At 60.0% G+C, this 20,031-nt stretch overlaps 7 protein-coding genes across 7 annotated transcripts; 2 read left to right on the top strand and 5 right to left on the bottom strand.

The window, feature by feature from the left end:
- Positions 1–85: 85 nt before the first annotated feature.
- On the bottom strand, positions 86–838 carry PHYSODRAFT_499429 (hypothetical protein; the record flags this gene model as incomplete). The annotated part of the gene is made up of 2 exons (XM_009527809.1): positions 86–640; positions 689–838. The coding sequence occupies 2 exons, from the start codon at positions 836–838 to the stop codon at positions 86–88; spliced, it is 705 nt and encodes a 234-aa protein (XP_009526104.1).
- A 667-nt stretch (positions 839–1,505) lies between these two features.
- PHYSODRAFT_331074 (hypothetical protein) lies at positions 1,506–4,299 on the top strand (the record flags this gene model as incomplete). Its single annotated transcript, XM_009527808.1, has 4 exons — positions 1,506–1,714; positions 1,851–2,207; positions 2,276–2,406; positions 2,501–4,299. The coding sequence occupies 4 exons, from the start codon at positions 1,506–1,508 to the stop codon at positions 4,297–4,299; spliced, it is 2,496 nt and encodes an 831-aa protein (XP_009526103.1).
- Positions 4,300–5,674: 1,375 nt separating this feature from the next.
- Positions 5,675–8,254, top strand: PHYSODRAFT_499771 (hypothetical protein; the record flags this gene model as incomplete). The annotated part of the gene is made up of 2 exons (XM_009527807.1): positions 5,675–6,367; positions 6,428–8,254. 2 exons carry the CDS (start codon positions 5,675–5,677, stop codon positions 8,252–8,254), a joined length of 2,520 nt encoding a protein of 839 aa, XP_009526102.1.
- Positions 8,255–8,323: 69 nt separating this feature from the next.
- PHYSODRAFT_351106 (hypothetical protein) lies at positions 8,324–9,955 on the bottom strand (the record flags this gene model as incomplete). Its single annotated transcript, XM_009527806.1, has 2 exons — positions 8,324–9,683; positions 9,762–9,955. The coding sequence occupies 2 exons, from the start codon at positions 9,953–9,955 to the stop codon at positions 8,324–8,326; spliced, it is 1,554 nt and encodes a 517-aa protein (XP_009526101.1).
- A 552-nt stretch (positions 9,956–10,507) lies between these two features.
- On the bottom strand, positions 10,508–13,716 carry PHYSODRAFT_360424 (hypothetical protein; the record flags this gene model as incomplete). Its single annotated transcript, XM_009527805.1, has 2 exons — positions 10,508–11,484; positions 11,794–13,716. The coding sequence occupies 2 exons, from the start codon at positions 13,714–13,716 to the stop codon at positions 10,987–10,989; spliced, it is 2,421 nt and encodes an 806-aa protein (XP_009526100.1). The 3' UTR covers positions 10,508–10,986.
- Positions 13,717–15,738: 2,022 nt separating this feature from the next.
- PHYSODRAFT_502605 (hypothetical protein) lies at positions 15,739–16,464 on the bottom strand (the record flags this gene model as incomplete). The annotated part of the gene is made up of 1 exon (XM_009527804.1): positions 15,739–16,464. One exon carries the CDS (start codon positions 16,462–16,464, stop codon positions 15,739–15,741), a length of 726 nt encoding a protein of 241 aa, XP_009526099.1.
- Positions 16,465–16,719: 255 nt separating this feature from the next.
- Positions 16,720–17,157, bottom strand: PHYSODRAFT_380861 (hypothetical protein; the record flags this gene model as incomplete). The annotated part of the gene is made up of 1 exon (XM_009527803.1): positions 16,720–17,157. A coding segment is annotated over one exon (438 nt), but the record flags the coding sequence as incomplete, so codon positions are not given.
- Between the last annotated feature and the right edge of the window lie 2,874 nt (positions 17,158–20,031).

Genomic DNA, 20,031 nt, shown 5'->3' with positions numbered 1-20,031 from the left:
AGACGAACAGTTCGACGACCGACTGCATTCACGTACAAGCCGCCTGACAATAACATAAGTTTAGGTACCTACCTACCTACCAGCCCTACGGGATCTGCCCCGACGTGGTGCGTCGCATGCTTTTCACCGCGAGCGACGCCACAGGATCGTCCACAAGCTGCTCCTGACGGCAAGGCACCACCACCGCGGATTCCCGTCCCGCTCCCGCCGGGTGGAACTGGTCCTGCGGCGGCGTGATGGGCACATACCAGCCCCACTGCGGGCTCTCCGTCTGCGCCGCCTCCGCCTCGGAGTCGTTTAACACTGCAGCGCCCACCGCCGCGTCCAGCTGCTGCGTCGTCACGCTCTTGCGCAGTCCGTCCGTGAGCGCCCGGTGCTGCCGGAAGCCGTCCTCGAACCGCTCGGCCACGTCGTCCCGCGCCTCGTCGTCACTGTCGCTGTCCTCCAGCCTTCGGCCCCGCCTGGCGACGGGCGGCGCGTCGTCCTCGAACACCTGCGTCAGGCTGCCGCCGTGCTCGTCGCACCAGCTCACGGCGGCCGACAGTTTGCCGTCGCTGGCGGCGCCCGAGCCCTTGCGCGAGAGCGACGGCGAGCCTCTGCGGCGCGCGGGAGGCGGCGGCTTCCTCCGCGTATCGGCGGCCTCCTTGGCCTCCAGCTCTAGTTGCTCTTGCTCCTCGTCGTCCTCTACCGCCGCGGCCTCGGGCAGCTCGAGCGCGTTGAGGTACGTGATGACGGAGACGGCGGTGGCGGCCGCGGCGGCCAGCACCGGGTGGTCCTTGAACCACTGCACGCCGCTCGAGACCTCCTTGGCCGTGGGGAAGAACGAGGCGTGCGGCATCAACGCGTGCGGCAGGTGCGCCATCGGACAGAGTGATGGTCGGCACGAACGGCGCAAATTGGCGAATGACGAGTTGGGTCAACCAGCGGTTTAACTTTTTTCTAGCAAAGAGGCACATTGCTCTTGTAGAGGGAGAGAGGAGTGGGGCAGAGAGTTCTTGTAAACGGGAGATGCACCACTTCAACTCGGGGGCCGCGTGACGTCACTTGCAGGGGAAAGCACTGTTTTGTCTGCGTGCGTGTATTATACCAGTAGCGGGTGTATGATGTGTGGTGATGGCCACGATAGAGGGCGATCCAGAGAGCGCTGGGCAGCGCCGGAGCCATGTTTAGCTAACACCGCCAGTCTGATCTACGACCTATTGAACGGCATGAAAGCATGCAGTACGACAGGCTTCAGTCCACCGAACCCTGCATAATCAGATATCTAGCCGACGCTTGATAGATATCGTCTTCCGCGGGTTGGTGTGCGCGCACACGATCCACGACGACTTTGAAAGGATCAGCACCAGCCGCCAGAGAGAAAGCGCAAAGCGCGAGAGCAAGTGCCAACTACCTAAACGCCCCACGACCCCCGCCCCGACGTGCGTACACTCGCTTTAACACTAGCTTAACCGCCCTCCCCCCTCTCTAACCGTCCGCCCCCTCCTGCCCCCATAGAATTCGCCATGGCCGACGAGGAGGAGCCCGACTGCTGCCCGCTGTGCATGGAGGAGCTGGACATCACGGACAAGACGTTCAACGCGTGCCCCTGCGGCTACCAGGTGTGTCTCTGGTGCTGGCACCAGATCAAGAACGAGTACAACGGGCTCTGCCCCGCGTGCCGCCAGCCCTACGCCGAGCTCTCCAAGCAGAAGAACCCGCTGGACCGCGAGGAGTGCGTCACGTCCTAACTACCTAACTACCGTTTAGCACTCTCTAACCGGTTAGCACTCTCTAAACGGTTAGAGAGTGCTAAACAGCAACAAACTTCTTACGCAGTGTCTAACCCTGGCAAATTGATGTGCTCGCAGGGTGGTGCGGCGCACCAAGCAGCGCAAGCAGAAGGAGAAGAGCGAGCGGCGCTCGGCCGCGCAGGCTAAGAGCGCCACGGTGAACCGCAAGAGCCTGCAGAACGTGCGCGTGATGCAGCGGAACCTTGTTTACGTAATCGGCTTGCCCGTGCACTTCGCCGAGGAGGACATTCTCCGCTCGAACGAATGCTTCGGCCAGTACGGCAAGATCGTCAAGGCCGTGGTGAACAAGTCGCACTTAAGCGCGGACCGCCAGAACGCAACAGCCAGCGCGTACATCACGTTTGCCAACAAGGAGGACGCGCTCTGTTGCATTGTGGCAATAGACGGATACTACCTGGACGGGAGTCTGCTGCGGTAAAGTAGAATGCTTCTACCTTTTTTCACTTGGAAAGGTGGACTGACAGTAGAGTTGTACTACCCAGGGCGTCGTTCGGCACCACCAAGTACTGCAACTTTTTTCTGCGCAACATGCAGTGTAACAACCCGGACTGTCTGTACCTGCACGAGCTGGGCGACGAGGACGACAGCTTCACCAAGGAGGAGATGCAGTCAGGTGAGAATTTGCGACGGAGTTTAGAGACTTTTTTTCTCTCTCTTCCAGGTTAGAGAATTCGGTGACTGAGTGAAGTGTTGCTTGTTGCACGCAGCGCTGCACTCTGGGAAGGCTGCGTTCCGGGACATGTCGATGGCAAATGGGCAGGTGCAGGAGCGGGAAGGCTCTCGGTTCCCTCCGCCTCACAGACCAAGTGCTCAGTCTAGATCATCTACTAGTGCCAGTGCCAGTGCTAGTGCTAGGGCGCCGTCTCCGGCAAGAGGGGCGTCTCTGCTCAGGTCACACAGCGAGGAGCAGTTCGAGAGGCAGTCACAGAGCGCAGCGGCCGTATCAGCACTCAGACAGGGCGACAGCAGCAATAGTTCAGGGTCTTCGTCGCCTGACCGCGTCGACACAGCAGCAGCAGCAGCACACAACACAGAATACCCGCCGCTCAGCAGCAGCTTGGCAAGAGGAAACTCCTATAGCAAGATCGTGGCGGGCGGACACAGCAGTAGCAGCAGCAGACATTCAGGCGTACCAGCAGCAGCAGCAGTACCAGTACCAGTGCCCGCTCCAGCAGAACCAGCACCAAGCAATAAGCCTCAGCTGCACGTAGACACATCTCGGGAAGAAGACAACACACCGGCACTGGAGACGGTGGTAGGGCCGCTGGAAGCGCTCAAGCTGGCGACCGGTTCGTCCACTCAGGAGCCGGCGTGGGCGCAGCCGTTCCCGACCCCGTCAGTGCAGCAGAGCGAGAGCGAGGAGCAGACAACAGCGACCAGCAGTGCAGCAGGCGTCTACAGTCCCTTCGGTCTCGGCTTCGAAGGTGGAATCCGTCGCGCCAGCAGCGCCCGGGAGCTCACGTCCAAGTCGCCAGTATCTGGAGACGTGTGGGGGTCCTCTAACGCGCCCAAGAGCTCGCTGGACCCGTTCCCGCCTGCCGCGCCGACGATGGCGGCGTCTGCCAGCTCGTCATCGTCGTTCGCGTCCATCGACGCCATCTTCAGCCAGCGGAACGAGTCGTCCGAGGCTCTCGCGGGTCGGCTGGGTGTGCAGCTGGATCCGACGCCTCTGAACCACGGCGCCCCTCTTGCTGCCGCCCCCAAGGACGCACGCACATCGCGGTTTTCGTTTGCTAAGCCTGCGGACGCTGGTCGTGGCATGCAGCAGCAGACGACGGCGCGCTACGAGTTGCTGGACGGTACCACAGTGAACAACCGCAGCTCGTTCGGTGGCTTTGACGCTCCTCGTGTCGGAAACCCTCCGTCGGTACCGTCGGCGTTCCCGTCGACTGCGGACCGGTCGGGCTTCCCGCCGCTAGGCAGCTCTCAGCAGCTTCACCACGCGCCGCCGCCTCCCCATCCTTCCAGGAGCTCGTTCGGTGGTGGCGACTTCCGCGGCAACGACATGGCTCTCGGTGGTGGCGGTGCGCTGGGCGGAGGATCCGGTGGACTGGCGTTCCTGCAGCAAATGCTGCCGAACGTGAACATCAGCTTCGGTGGGGACTATCCCAGTCTGTCGGGCGCGGCGTCGAGCGGCATGGGAGCGTCCGCGACGCCGATGCGCAGTGCGAGCGCCGGTCGAGGTGGCAGCTCGGGTCGTCGCCTCTTTGAGCGCAGTCAGAGCGCGGGTGCTGGCTTGGTTTCGCCGGATTCGTGGGATGGCGGCAGTCTGAGCTCGCTGGGCTTCGACTCGCAGTCCAACAACCGCCGGGCGTCCAGTGGGTCGTCCTTCTACGATCCTGCGCTGGTGCCGCAGGCGTCGGGCGGGTTCTCGAACAACCTCTACGGCTTCAGCTCGTCCAACGCGATGGCGCCCAACGGCAGCGACAGCGACCGCCTACACATGCAGAACGATTTTGGAGGCGACGCGTACCGCCGCTCGGGCTCGTTGATGAACAACAGCTAGATGAAGCGGCCAGGGAACCCCCCTATTGCGAGTGTTGACTCGACCGAGAGGAACGACGACCACAGCCCGGGTTCGAATGACGAGAGGCTGGAGTGCTGACAGGATTACCACACAACACACACCACACACACAGTCTGACGGCGAATTGAAGGGACGAGAACAGCGATGATGAAGTAATGAGTCCCGGACCGGAAGACGCGAAAACACACACACAACACACAATTGCTGATTTCAAGAATGACGCGAAGGAAAAGGAGAAAAGAAAACAAAAAAGAACGAGGAGAGCTCCAATTCACACACAAAAGAGAGCGACAGGTGTGTGAAGGCGATGCCAAGACACCAAACACACACACACACACACAACACACATGACGACGGATCCCGTTGAGCTAGCTTCGGATGAAGTCCACCCCCGTCTTGATACGCCCGAACACAAACACGTGTCGTTTTTGCTCCCTTTGAGTTTCGCGTTGAGCTAGCTTCGAATGAACGTCTTGATGCTCCCTTTCGCGTCTGCGTGGTTTGTTTCCTCGCTATTCGTGCAGGTTGCGACGTTTCAATAGTCGACGGCTCCTGGATTTGTAGGTAGGTTTGTGGCCATGGTTTTGGTTCGGTTCACTGATCCCTTTGTCTCTGCGTAGTCGGGATCTGTGGACGATGCACGGCGAGCTGGACGATGATGATAGCCTTGGGAGGAGTGCCGCCGGCGATGAACCTGAGGGTGATGAAGACGCAGATGACAAGGACGGGTCTGGGAACGAAGTCGACGCAGGTGAAGACGGGCTCGATGACGTTGGCAATGAAGCGCTTATGGAGGGTGCCGGAGAGGAAGACGCGTCTGACCACCAGGAACGTGAGCCCGAAAGTGTGGAGGACGACGATCATGACCACCTAGTCGAACAACACGAGGGAGGCGAGTTCGTAGCCGAATGGATCCGAACCAATTTCCCTTACGTCGCAAGCGAGGCAAAGCTACGGTCAGAAGCCGCAGCATTAGGCGATAAGGAACCAGAAATAGGCAACGCAGGTCAAGACGAAGCTCCATTCAACGCCGACGCTGACTGCAAGCCCCAACTGTGCGACGAGTGCAGCAACTTCTCTGCGGTGTTCACCTGCGACGAGTGTGGTCTTACTCTGTGTTTCAGGTGCACGGATGCCATCCACATCGTACGTAAAGCACAGATGCCGGTTTAAGGAGGATCTGTCGCTGACGCTCGTGTTTCCTGCTGTGTAGATTCCATCTTTATCGACGCACAGCATCCGCTTTGGCAGATTCACCAGCACCAGTCAAGCTCCAATTTCCGAGCGAGAAGCTCGAGTTGCCGTCGAGCCTTCAGAAGTCTCTGTCGCAATGTCTACGACTTCGACCAAGACGATGCCAGAACCCCCTCCTCGAGTTGCAACCAAACAAGTGGAGGCGTCCCGGCTGGCTTTACCTGCAGGGACGAGCATCTTCTTCCGAGCTCCAGACTGTGCGCGGTGGCCGCGCGAGCTGCTCTACGGTACGCTGGTCAGTCGAGAGCCCGCCACGACTTCAAACGGAGACACGTTTTACCACCGCGTGCTGTGGTTACGAGGCGTTGAAGCTCTGCCCAACGGCTTCTTCCGTGCCACACTCGCGCTGCCCGGCTGGAACATCAGCAACGAAAGCGAAGTGGACGTCGGAGAGACCTTCTGGCCGCACGAGATCGGCGTGTACCCCACGCAGCTCGGCGCGTTCCGTGCTGTTGTCACGGCTGAGCAAATAGCGCGCGCCAAGTTTCGACGAGAACTCGAAGGCGGCCGCATCCACCGCTGGCGCAGATTCGAGCTAGATGATGATGACTGTGAAGGCCAGCACGGTGAAGACGAAGAAGAAGCGTTCCCATCGTCCGATATACTGCACGAGGTTGTTGCGGAGACCGCTGCAACACTCGCCACTGAGTTCGGTGTGCGACTCACGCGCCAGGAAGACGCGGCATTCCACCACCAACTCTCTCAAGGCACGTGGAGCTATCGCAAGTGGATGGAGAGCATCGGACGCAGTGATGACTTGCAAGAAGAAGACGCCGTGCCATTCGAACGCGGCGTAGCTCTCCCCGACGACACTCAAGCGCATGAAGAGGACGCCTTCAACGAGGAGATAGAGTCTCCAGTACCCACTCCGTGGGCTCCTGCCACTCGCATCCGCTTCTTCATGGTCGCGCAGCACGATATAGTATTCCCAGAGCGCGTGTGTCGACAGCATCTTCGGGCGATTCTGGAGCAGCTTCTGTTCGTGTACGCGGGCTTTGCCTGGAAACTCTGGCGTGAGTACGTCGAGCGCCATCGGGAGCGAGAGGAGCAGCAGAACCGCGAGATAGCTGCTGGAGTTCTTCAAGCGTGGGCGAGACGCATTGCCGACCGGAAGCGACAACAGGAGCGCCAGCGTCTGCTGAGTATGGCGATTGGGTCTTCAGTCGATGCGCTGGAGCTCTATCGACGCCGACAGATCGAGGCGCGCAAGCTCTACGACTTCCTCACGCGACAGATCGAGCAGCGGAAGCGCAACGCATTGCGCGCGTGGCGTGTGGCTGTGGGTCCGAGCTCTCCGCCGCCTCCGCCAGCGATCACATGGCACCCAAGTCACGGAATGAAGGCGATGCTGCCCAAACTGCCGCGGATGGGGGCGCGCCGTCGCAATGCGCAGGACAAATCGGTCGCGCCGGGGACGCAAGTCATCATTGAAGACATGGCGACGTACAAGCTCTTCCGCGCGAACCACGCGGGCCCAGCAGATACTTCGTACTGGGTCATCCGAGGACGCGTGCTAGCTGGGGCCTGCCCCATCGGCCCAGCCTTCCGCGAGGCACGGCGACTCGTGTCACGCACCGACTTCGCGACGAGTGTTCTGCTTCAGCAGATCAGCGTGTTTGTCTGTCTTATGGAGCCACAAGAGCTCAAGAGCACGGAGACAGCAGCAGGTGCAAGCTCCGACGCTGAGTGGAGCTACGAGCGTCAAGTGCGCAGCAAGTACCAAGCCCTTTGCATGGAGTTGAAGGGCGCCGAGACGATCAGCAAGCGGCACGTGGAGCTCGCGCAGCAGGCACTGGCTGACTTCGACGTCGAAGCTGCTAACGCGGCCGCGCATGCTATTGGAGGCTCTGGAACCAAGAACACCAAGAACCGTAGAGTGTCGATGACAATGCAGCAGCAGCTGGACGAGGACGCCGCTGAAGAAGCCAAGATAAAGGAGGCGCGTGAAGCGCCTGAACAACGACTGCAACTGGCGGAGCAGCAAGCGGTTAAGGCGTCGCACGAGGTCGCGCGACTGGGCATGATGCAGATCGAGTTTCTGTACTTCCCGATCGAGCACGACGGGGTCCCAGACAGCGACGAGTTGATTGGATTCCTCGAGCAGCAGGTCGAGTCGAGGCTGCGCGCAGGCAAGAACATCTACGTCTTCAGTCGTCTGGGTCATGGACGCACGGGAATTGTGTCGGCGCTGCTGCTTGGCCGCGTGTACGGCATCACCGCCTCGGAAGCTTTGGAGCGGGCTCAGCGAACACACGACTGTCAGCGTCCAGGAGCTCCGCGCGGCTTGAGCTTCTGCTCACCTACCACAGCGCCGCAGTTGACCTTCGTACGGCGCACTCTGGCTCGCTGGATGGATCCGATCTACGCTCCCATTGTGCTGGAAAACTCCGAGGGGTTCCGCTCTACGCGCGTGCAGCAGCGAGGGCTGTTGGCTGAGCTCTACCTAAGAGACGAAGGTTTTATGATCAGCGCTGCTGGAGATGCCCAAGCTCGGGAGCGTGAAGCTCTGGAACAAAAGAGGCTGGAGCGCATCGCAAAGCGTGAGAGTGCAGCTGCAGCACTGCAGCGTGATCGACGCAAACAGCGCCGTGAACATGAGAGTATGGAAGGTGAAGAGAGCGTTCAAGCAGCTCACGAGGTGATAGAAAGTATGGTGGGCAAGATGACGGAGAAGCCGTGAAGCTTTCATAAATGGTTAATAGTATGCAGAGGGTGTTGGAGATCTACGAGCGAGTGATAGCGACTCTGGTTACATGACGCTGCACTTGGCACCGCACGCCGGCTCGAGCTTCTCCACCTCGGCTTCGGCCTTCAACTGGGCGACTTCCTCCTCCTTCAGCATCTTCGGCGACGAAGGAACCGCACCAGTGGGGGTTCCTGCTCCCGCCTTAGCACCACCGGACTTTGGCGACGCTGCAGACTTGGGAGACACCACCACGGGCGAAGGTGCCGGCCCGCTGATCGCCGGCATGGGAGGGAAGGTCGAGGCGTCGGCCAGAACCGTCTTGGGCTCACCCTGGTCCGTCTTGATTGGCGTCGGCGGGGGCGTGGCCGTCGTCATCGGCTTCGCAGCCTCGGGCTTGGTCTCGGTCTTCGCCTCCGTCTTCTTCTCGGTCTCAGCCTTGGCGGTATCGGCCTTTGTCGGCTCCTTCTTCGCGGCTTCAGGCTTAGCAGCGCCAGCTTCCGCCTTGGCAGGAGACGCAGCAGGCTCCGCAGTCTTGACGGGCGACGCAACAGGGGCCGTCGCAGTCTTCACAGGCGACTCGGCGGGCTTCACCGGCGACGCAGCAGGAGACGCCGAGGCCTTCGCCTTCGTGGCCGCATCCTTGGGCGGAGAGGCCGGTGTAGCAGCAGCAGTCGTCTTGTTATCGCCAGGCTTCACCTCCATCTCGTACGACGAGCTGTTAGCACTCGCGCTCGCACTGCTGGTGGTTGAGGCCTTCGCTGCTGGGAGACGAGCGGCGACCTCCGCAGCGCTCACGGGCGTCGCCATTGCATTGGCCGGGCCAGCTCCACGAGGACTCGCGGGGTTCGAGCTGAGACCGGCGATGCTGCTGGAGCGGCTCATGGAGTCGACGTCCGAGTCGCTGCTGTCGATACGGTCGGCTCGGCCCAGCTCGTCCATCTTAGCCGGACTGAGCGCGTCGAGGCTGGTGCGCCGCGCCTGCGGGTTCTTGACGAACTTGCGCGTCTCCGTCTGGGGCTTGCCCTCGGCGTCCACGGCTCGCATGAAGCTGAAGGTCAGGGCCGAGCCCTTGGCGCCGCAGGTGGCGAGGCCGCCGGGCGTGTCGCTCTTGGGCTTGGCGACGTGAGTCAGCACGTGGTTGAGCGTCTTGCGCACGCGGTTCGAGTCCACGACGTGGAGACTGAGCCCGTCGTCGCCGTAGTGGAGCCCCGCGGCGTTGGTGCAGCCCTCCTTCTCCACCTGGATGTACATCTCGCCCTTGGAGGCCGACACCTGCAGACTGATGCCCTCACGCTGGCCCGTGACCTTGTTGTTGAGCGAGTAGGTGCTGCCGTCCTTGCCGTCCGAGGTGCGCAGCACGAACGGGGTCTGGTACGTCAACGGGGTTCCGTTTGCCTGCTGCTTCTCACCTCGGATCGGAGTGCTGTAGTCAAGACCAGACAAGGGGAGGGGTGAGTATGGAAATTTGAGGGCGTCAAAGGTGAAGGAGGCGACAACGTACATGATGAACTCGGCCTCGTTGAAGCGGTCCTTGACCTCGTCCTTCACTGGAGGCACGACGAGCAGCTGGGTCTGAGCCTTGCCGGGGAGTTCCAGGAAGCCCAAGCAGGCGGGGGTGGCGCTCTCGACAAACGCCGACTTGGTCTGCAGCTTGACGACATCACCGAATCGAATGGGCTCGTTGACGTTGCTCATGTTTGTGCTGGAGGCTTTCGAAGGCGGGAGGCGAAGGAAAGGGACGCCCGGGGGCTCTGGGCGCTCGCTAAAAAGCTGGAAAGTTGGGAAGTGAGGCAGCGAAGGAGAACCGCAACAACCTCGCAAGCCGTTGACGAGTTACAGAGCGCCGCACTATTGTTGGCCGCCGGGCTTGTTGCTGCTATCAATAGTGATCGTCGTCTTTCATCCTTGGCAACGGAGACTTTGCTGCATGAGAATAGAAGCCTCGGCTTGAATAGAAGAGCGAGAGCTTCGTCAAGTCCCAGGATGATACCCATATATTTAGGCAGTCTCCATCGCACTCTGACCAAGTACAAGACGCACAAGGTGCGATAAGGCATCGCGCAAGTGGAGGAAGACCTGCAGCCTAAGAATACGCGCAACTCACTGCACTGCATGACGCTCGCAATGGCGAATCTTGGATCCGAGTTAAAGTTGAAGTTGAAGTGGTGACAATACCTGTTGAGGGGTATAGCTGCATGATGGAACACGTAGTGCTTTGGAGCGCATGAGAGAGATTACAGACGTACGGATGGATATTCACTTTCTCTTTTTTCATCTTATGCCACTCGCAAAGCTAAAACTAAAATGGCGAGTTTGCTGGTAGGAGGCTACACTGCATCTCCGCTTCAGCGCCGAGCTAGCTTTTCATTCATCTCCGACCCACGCGCAGGTCGTGCATCCTCTCGTCAGCTCGCTCGCTCTTGCTCTTCTTCCTTCCCTTTCTCGCTTCTCGTACACAACACACACCGACACGGCTCTCTCGCTCGTGTCGTCTCCCTTTACCCACTCGCTGCAACGGGTTTTGCCAACGAAGCTGCCACCGCACGAGACGACCACGCCCGACATACTTTTCTTCACCACGCTGGTCTTGCTACTTGCTCGGCTCGGCAGCTTTCCCCATGCAGCTCGCTCCCTCCATCCCTCAACTTCGTCGGCGTCCTTTGGGGGCGGGTAGTCGTCTAACAATCCGGGGCCTTCCGTATCCTTCGCCTTCCGTCAACTCTTGCTTAGTTCAGGTGCTCGTTGCCGGGCATGTACGTGAAGCCGTCGAAGTGGGCCTGCGCGCGATGCGTGGCGCCCAGCTCCTGCGTCACTGGCGAGTCGCGCGCCATCTCGCGCGTGAAGATGTTGGCAACGTTGCCCGTGTCGGCCTCGCTGTTCACCACGGGCTTGAAGGGCGGCTCCACCTCGCGCTTCAGCAGCTTGTCGAAGTCGATGCTAGCGAAGAAGGGGTGGTCCATAATTTCCTGCACGCCCGAGGGGCCGGAGCCTAACCGCTTGGCCGGGTCTCGGCGAAGCAGACCGGTCAGCAGATCCTTGGCGTCCTCCGAGAAGGCCTGCGTGAATACAACGTCCCGGTGCAGAATGTTGTGGAACATGCGCTTCCGGTTGCGGTCAAAGAAGGGCGTCTGGCCGGTCATCATTTCATACAGCAGCGTGCCGAAGCCCCACCAGTCCACAGCCTTACCGTAGGGCAGGCCCTTGAGCAGCTCGGGGGCAATGTACTCGGCCGTACCACAGAAGGTCTTGGCTCCGTCGGGCACGTCCACGTTCTCCTTGGACAGACCGAAGTCCGTCAGGGCGATGAAACCCTTGTCGTCCATCAGAATATTCTCCAGCTTGAGGTCTCGGTAGGCGATGTTGAGCTCGTGCAGGTGAGACATCGACATCAGCAGCTGGGCAGCGTAGAAGCGAGCGCGCTTCTCCGAGAACTTGCGCGACTTGCGCAGGTGGAAGAAGAGAGAGCCGCCGTTGTAGTAGTCCATAACCAGGTACAGCTTGTCCTCGTTCTGGAACGCGTACCGCAGACGCACCACGAACGGGTGGTCGATATCGCGCAGGATACGGCGCTCCGACTTGGTGTGCTCCACCTGGTTCTTGGCGAACACGGACGCCTTCTTTAGCACCTTCATAGCGTAGATGGCGTTCGGGGTCGTCGATCCATCGGGCACCTTCTTGCGCACCAGCATGACCTTACCGAAGGCGCCCTTACCGATCACCTTCAGCAGGTCGAAGTCCTCCACACTGAGCTTCGAGTTGCCAGGCGGCTGCGCGTTCGACTCTGACCGGCCCTGGTTCGACATCTGCGTGTCCGAGCGGTTGCGCGCCTGGGACATATCCTGCGAGGAGTTGGTCGTGGCCACGGCGTCGCTAGCCGTGCGGTTAAGGCGCGGGTAGGTCGGGGGAGGCTGGTTGGCCGCCGGGTTGTTGTTAGTGTTGTTAGTGTTGTTGTTGTTGTTGTTGTTGTTGCCGCGCGGACCCTCCGTCGCACACTCGGTACACACGCGCTGGGCCGTACTCGATCCGGGCAGGAAGAGACGGTCGCGCGAGCACGCATTGCAGACAGCGCGGTGGCACATGCGGCAGTGGTGACGCCGGTCGAACAGCGTGAAGTGGAACAGACACAGGTTGCAGTGCTTCTCACTGGTGCCCATCTTGGAGTTGTTGGCTTCACGCCTGGTGGACTCCTGGCGCGCGAGCTGCGGGCCGCTTGGGGCGGCGGCACCGTTGCCCATGTATGCCGGCGCCGAAGCAGGTGGATCCGGCACAGGCTTCTCGCCGGCGACGTAGGTGGTGGCGTCCCGCGTGTCGAGGAACCGGAACAGCGCGTCCTGGATCTTGTTGATGCAGAAGGCAGTGACGTAGTAGTGGTTCGCGTGCGCGCGCGGCGGCCGGCCCGCCGACAGACACGTGCAGCCGGTACGGTGCGGGGCGTCGCCGTCCAGCTTGGTCTGGAAGAGCTGGTCGTTGCTTTCCCAGTACATGGTGCGGTGCGCCAGGATGGACTTGACAGACTGCGAGTCGCCGTCCTCGATACGGTGGCTCGACTCGATCAGCGCGATGGCTCCGTTGCGACGCATGAGCTGGTCGCCGCGGGACTGCAGCAGGTACTTGATAAGCACGCCTCCGTACGAGTATCCGAGGAAGTAGACCCTCCTGGCGGAGGACCGGGCGACGTACGAGTCCCAGAGCGAGTCCATGTGCTCCTCGGGGCTGGAAGACCCGGGGATCTGCAGCCGCTGCTTGCCGTCGCGCATGACGATGACGTTCTTGTTGGGGTTGGCCACGATGATGCCGTAGCCCTCGTCGATGGCCTTGCGGAAGTACTCGAGCATGCTGCCGCTCTTGACGCCGGCGTGCAGCACGAGGCCGCGGCTCCAGAGTCCCGGGTAGAGGCCGCGGCTGACGGCCACGAACACCAGCAGCTTCTTGCACGACTCGTAGTTGCGCGACACGAAGACGTTAGCCTTGACGGGCGCCTCGGGCGTGCTGTTGGCCGGGATGAAGACCTCGCGGAAGCCCAGCTCCTTGCGCATCGAGTCCTGCACGTACTTGACGACCGTGTTGATGATCTCGTCCTGGTGCACGGCCAGGTCCGAGTCGTCGAGCCCCTTGCCCGTGGCCTTGAGGTGGATCATGCCCTCGGCGTCCATGGCGTAGAGCGGGTGGGAGAACGGCAGCGGCGCGCCGCGGTTCGCGGAGGGCGCGGCGCGGCCCCCGCCCGAGTTCTGGTAGTCCGCCGACGCCGGCGCGGGGGGCATCGAGCCGTTGGACTGCCACGACTGCTGCGACTGGTAGTCCGAGCCGTTGCTGTAGGTGCGGCCGGCGGGCGCGGAGGGCGGCGCGCGTGGGACGCCCCCGGCGGAGGCGCCGTCAGGGTAGTACTTGTTGCCCCCCACGGGCGGCTCCTTGCTCTTGTTCTTCTTGCGGCCCCATCGGGGGAACCGGAACGACATGGCTGGCGGCCTGGTAGGACGGAGGAGATAGATGGACAGCAAGAGGTCAGCCCACGCGTGCTCTACCCAAGTGAACGAACTGCCGTCTGACGTCAAGATCAGTGCGTCCGAGGCTCGGGCATTCCCCTTCCCCCCTTCCTACCGACGGATGTACGTACCCCTGTCGCTGTGCTGGTCAGGTGGCGAGTGTGGGCGAGTCTCTACCGCTGCTGCTGCTGGGCGACCTCCGCGCGGCTGGTGGCGTTTGGCCAGCGCAACAATCCGAACTGGACGTCCGTCTATCCGTCGTACTCGGGGCCTCTTCCTCTTGGCTCGTGACGGCCCCCTTGCGTCGTCGTCTGAGCGAGAACGGCGAGCCTGCCCGCGTCTCGGAAAGACTACGCCTGAATTACCCCAAAGTACACTTATAAGAGCGACGGGCTTTCCAGCACACCGCGTTTTGACACACCTAGCCCGCTCTCGCATTTGGAGCAATTTCATTGGCGAAGACGAGTGCAACGCGACGACACGATGCCGCTGGCCTTTTTCGTGTCGCAAAAAACCTCGCGACGCCAGCCCCGGCGCCCGTCCGCAGTCCAGCGCGACGAGCCGCCGCTGGCACCGGCAAGCAGGGCCCAACGGTGCAGCAACGCGCACGCTGATGGCAGTTGCAGGAAATTCTTAGTCGCGCGTGCGCCGTGGGCGTGCTGGCGAGAAGTGCAGCCATGACAGACAGGCTCGCGAAGAGCCAGGATGAAAAACCTCGACGTCACTTCGTCAGTCGCGGCCGTTCTCTGGCACATGTACCCAAAGTGGTGTACACCAACAAATGTGGCAAACACCACGGTGCCACCCCTCAATAGTTATACTGTGCAGGTGTCAATCCGCAAGGCCACACAGATGAACGAGGTAAGCAGCTTTGACTTTCTACCCGAGACATCAGTCAGCCCCGTTATGGTATGTACCGCATAGCACCAAATGCTCCTGATTACGATTTCCTTTTTTGGGAGGATCGATGGAATGCATCCGCAGATGTCCGTTCTAAAGAAGGTCTTACTCCACATGAGTCGTTTCCGCATGTTGAATAGAGCAATGCCGACGCCTTTAGCCGCGCTCGACCGCCCCTCTACGGAGATCACAATGAAAAACGCAGCAAAACCACGCCCGAATAGTTTGGCGGCGCTTCCAAACTGCATCCCCCGTGCAAAATACCAGCTTGTACAGTACGTATAGAGTCGTGATCAGGGGCCTGCATTGATCTTACCTCGTCAAGTGGCGGGGCTTATTCAATGTGCTATGAACGGTACCGAAACCACATCTTCCTCTCACCAATCGGGCTTTTTTCGACTTGACTTGCGTTTTGTATGAGGTCACAAATATCACTCTTGAAAGGTTTATCGACATGTAGCCATCCGTGACACGATGGCTACATCGTTGGCATTCAAATGCCCATTTGACACGCTATGCTAGCCTTGGAAGATACTTTTCACCTCGTTGCCCTACGTGGTCTTATCCGATGCCTTATCCGCAGTGTTAGCAGGACGAACACGAACATTGAGCTATATGAAGGCATCGGGCGTGCTCAGTTTGCCGCTGTCGGAATGCCCGCCAGTGCCCAATTTGATCGGCAGTGGGTGCTGATGGCAGGTTGGACGTGTAAAGGCCATTGGCGGGAAGATGACGGCCGACTTCAAGACTGCTGGACGCGAGCTTAGGTCTCGGGAATAAGCAATCACTAGAGAGATTTCGGGATTCTCCTCGCCCTTGCATTACCCTCAAAGCCGTTTTTCAGTCATAAGTGCGCCTTCACATATTGTTCAATGGCTCCGAAATCTCTCTGACTCACTACGTGTATGAACTTTAGATTACCCTCCTGCGGCGGCGGGCGCTGCCTTCGACGCCCGCTGCCTTGCCCCTAGAGCCCTTCGATCGTGCTCTGCGCCTACGTCCTGCCACTATGTTACCGACGGCACTACACCACGGCATTTTTTATCGTCTTCGGGTGTGTGTGTTATGAATCGTCAATTATGGATAGGTTGCAACTTACTTTTCGGACAGCACGCACAGAAGCTGCGGCACCACCTCGATGCGGAAGGGGCCCGGGCCCGCGAACACCTCGCCGTCCACGTTCAGCACGTCCTCGACGATAGGCTCGATCACCATGGCCTTCACCTTGTAGTAGCCCACAAGCTCCGACTTGAGGAACGTGTTCGACAGGTAGCGTACGGCGATCTCAGCCGTCTGCATGACGTTGCCCTTACGGGAGTAGATCAGGTCTAAGTTGCCGTCCGACGGGTGCGCGTACTTGGTCTCGAAGTACACGTTGGAGCCGCCAGCCGACGTCAGCTCGGACGTGAAGCTCTGCCACTGGCCAGCGTACTTCTCCTCGCTGGCAGGGTGGAAAATGGTCTCGGCGTCGCCCTTCCACTGCTTGCTGTCCGGGTCCGAGTCGTCGTAGATACTGCAGCGCTCCACGTTATGCTGGTCCTGCGCAGTATCGTCCATGATCTCGTAGTACGTGCGCAGCACCTGCTCGCCCGTCTCGGGGTCCACCGGCGTGTTGTCCGACAGGATGTAGCTGACCTTGGCCTCGTGCTTGTGCGGCGCGAAAATGCCGCGCTTGATCTTGAGGTAGAGGTAGCGGTGCACGCCGAGCCATCGCGTGGCCTCCGACTCCACAGCGATATCCGAGCCGATACCGTAGCTCACACCTGTGCAGGCAAACTCGAGGCGAGTCGAGCCGTCATCGTTGCTGGCTTGGCACGTCATCACGTCCAGCGGGCGGATCTTGCGTTTGATGATGCAGTACACCGACGAAGCGTGAGTCGGGGTGCCCACGCCCTTGCCGAAGGCGTTATCTGTGCCGGCGCAAATGAGCGAGACCGGGGTGGTAGCAACCAGCGTGCGCCACACGCTCTCCTCTCGGGAGAAGACGCCGTTCATGAACTCGTTCACGGTGCCGTCGCCGCCGACGAACACGATGGCCTCGTACTTCATCTCCAGGTCAAACGCCGCGCCAATGTCGCGGGCGTGGCCGCTGTACTGCGTCTCCTCCACATCGCACTGGATGTCGGCGAACTCCAGCAGCGGCCTCCAGTGCTCCCAGACCTTGCGTCCACGACGGCGGCCGGAGTGCGGGTTCACCACCACCTTGATGCGGCGTGTCACATTCTCGGGTACACGGGCCATCCACTTGATGAAAGTTTGTAGCGATGTCACCAACTTGGCAGCTGTCTCCTCGTCACCGAACCGCAGAGTCAACGTGCGGTAGCGGCGCATGAGTCGGCGGTGCTCCTTGCCGTTGCCCGGCAGCATGAAGTGCAATTCCACGCTGGTCTTGCTGCCGGGCGTGAGGGCCGCGGCGAGCAGGTCGTCCTTGGCGATCTGGATCTCCTTGGTCTTCTTGCGGAAGAGCGACACGCGCTGGCAGTTGACGCCGTCGCGGTCCACTTGCACCGTCATCTGGCGCCAGACCTTGCCGACCTGCATCTCCATGGGCGCAGTCATGAGGACCTGCTCGGGGAACTCGCGCAGGCGGTGCGAGTGCATCTCGCGCACGACTTCGCGCGCGGACGCGGCCGTGGAGAAGCGGAAGCGCACCAGGCGCTGCTCGATGGCCTCCAGCGCGGCGTCGCGCTGCGGGCAGCCGGCCCAGCTCTTGGAGCGCGTCAGGCGCAGGCTCGTGGGCGTCTCGCCGGCCTCGCTGCCGCTGTCCGTGTCCTTCTCGGGCGCGTCTCTCTTGGGCACGAGCCCCGTCGTCGGTACGGCGACGGTCGTGGCGCGTCGGAAGTGGTTCTTGTTGGCCGCCGCTGCAGCCGCGGGGGACGGCGACGACGCGCGGTTGGCGTCCTGCAGCACGCGCTCGCGCAGCTCGCGGATGCGCTCCTTGTCGTCGCCCGTGAGGGCCTCGCCGTCGCTGCTGGCCGCCGTCCCGCTGGACAGGCGCTTGGCGCGCACGGCGAGCTCGTCCTCGTCGTCCTCGTCGGTGGTGGGCTGGGTCTCGAACAGTTGGTTCTCGTCCTCGATGGTCTTGACGGGCCCGACGTGCTCGGGCTCGTCGTCCCTGGCGCGCGTCGGGAGCACTGCCATGGGGGTGAGTCTACGGGTGTGCAGTTGTGGTCTCTTGCTGGTAAATGTGCGAATGAGCGATGTTGCCGGCGGAAAGAAGTGAGTGTTTGCGCTCACAAGGTTGCAGTCAATGGCGCTATCAGGGTAGGGTACGTGTTCCTGAAGGGAGGGTAGAACTGCAAGTGGCTCGGGGTTTACGTCGCGTGGACCGAGATATATGCAGTATAGCAGGTATTGCGAAAATGGGCTGTAATAATGCAAGGCCGGGGCGGAACGGCCCATTCAGAGCGCCCAATTACGAGCAGAAAACTGCAAGACGCGCGCCATGATCGCAGGAAAACCGGCGCAAACACACCGCGAATAGCACCTCAACGACCGCGTTAGCCCTCGCTGCGTGGAAGTCCTCGCGGTCACGATATTTCAACTATCAGGCGGACATGATTTGGTTCCAGATCCGAGCTGGAATGCCGCCGAGCGCTACTAACAGCAAATTCACGCTGGCCTCTTCGACGGGCACTAGTCGACTATCTAACAGCTTGGATAGCTTGAGCAGCGTGCTGTCAGCGCGTTTTGAGCAGTCGGATTGCAGGGGAATGTAGCGGTGCAACGTTAATCTGCCGACTCAAAGTCGAACTATTCCGTCGAAAGGCTCGAGATTTCCTCGGAAGCCAAAACGATCACAACAACCCGAAAGTAACCTCCTCGGGTATCAAGACAGACTGGTATCGGGTAGCAAGTGTATATACACTCCGACATGCACGTCTCTCTTGGCTGTACGCTGGTCAGTGGAGGCGTTGTCGGGAGCGAAACCACCGACTGACTGCCAGGGGTGCTGTAAATCTTAACTAAAAAGTCGCGCAACTTCACAACGAGAAATCGATCGCGGCAGAACTGGGTGTCTCCATTGTAGCCCACCACCCGAAGTGTTTAGTGACGGTGTCCTGTTATCAACTGCATGCCAGCCAGTCTGGAACGTGCAAAACCTGCGTTGTTGCAGACGACTGGCTATCGAGGCAGGATTCTGGGCCAAATCGGGAAGGCATATACCTTGACCACCTTGTCAGCTTATTCACACCAGGTAATGACTAGTAGTGCCGTGGTACCAAGAGATATACTGCCGTGGGGCCCTGTTACCGGTATCATATCCCGTGTTTCGTAAGCCTTACCATGTACAGCGAAGACAACGCGAAATCGTCAGTCACATCAGGAGCATCCCGCTGCTAATATAATCTTACCGCTGTATTTAAGTTACAGTTGTATCGCATTGCCGGACTCGAAGTGTAGGATATTGTATGGGCGTATCTACTGTAGTGAATTTGGCAAATACAATTTGCTAGTTCATTCGAAGGGCAGAAACAGAGTAACGTTTGCACATGACGCGCGGACAGCAGAGGAGGAAATGAGAACTGACCGAGCTACTTACTGGTGCGGTCACCGCAGCTACTGCGCATTCGCGCAATACACTACAATTATGAGCGATGCTCTCCGGGATCAACGAGCATTGGATTCTACAAACACACAATCATGCTGTCTTCTTATCTCGCAGAGGTATCTCGCTCTATTTCCCTCTCTCGCAGTGCCTTGTCGGTGAGGAGCGATAATGACTGGGTCAAGCCCCGATGCGAAACAGCTTCCTCTTCAGCGTGTGCGCCCGCTATCTACTAGTATCGAACCCTGCCTGCAATAGCAAGGTGTACGCCCAAAGCAGCTCGAAACTCTTTGGAGCCCAATTATTGACTCACTTATGAAAATGGGTCTTTATGACCCGGCTCTGTCCCTCCGATTACGTGCGATTGCGCCAGAGCAAATGCGACGTCCAGTGTACATAAGAACTCAAACCGAGTAGGTGATCTATTGCGAAATTCGTTGCTGTATTTGTGCCTACTCAGTGATTTGGTTCGTTGCAAAGTGAAATGGTGGGGAAAGCAACAAAGCAACGGAGATTTGATATTTCCGAAGTCACTCAGTATTTTACTCGGTTCTAATCGAGTGCATGGCACACACAAAGTCGCTTAATCTCTTCGGGCAGACTACTTAGGCTCACTTGTTTAAGATGCTAAACACTGTCGCGTCATTATCATCCCCCTGCACCTGCTCCTTCGATGTCGCGACGGATGCGGAACATGCTACGGATGAGGACCGCAACGCTTGCGGTCACGCTTCTTCGCATCGAAGCTCGCGGCAGGCTAGCAGCAGACGCACGCCGTGCAGGCTGGGCTTCATTGAGCTAAATTAACCAGGTAACTGTCGACTGCTTCTTCGCGGGGC

Source organism: Phytophthora sojae (assembly GCF_000149755.1).
Source record: "Phytophthora sojae unplaced genomic scaffold PHYSOscaffold_4, whole genome shotgun sequence".
NCBI lineage: Eukaryota > Oomycota > Peronosporomycetes > Peronosporales > Peronosporaceae > Phytophthora > Phytophthora sojae.
Note: the sequence above shows the minus strand (reverse complement) of the source record. Positions and strands in the feature narration are given on the sequence as shown.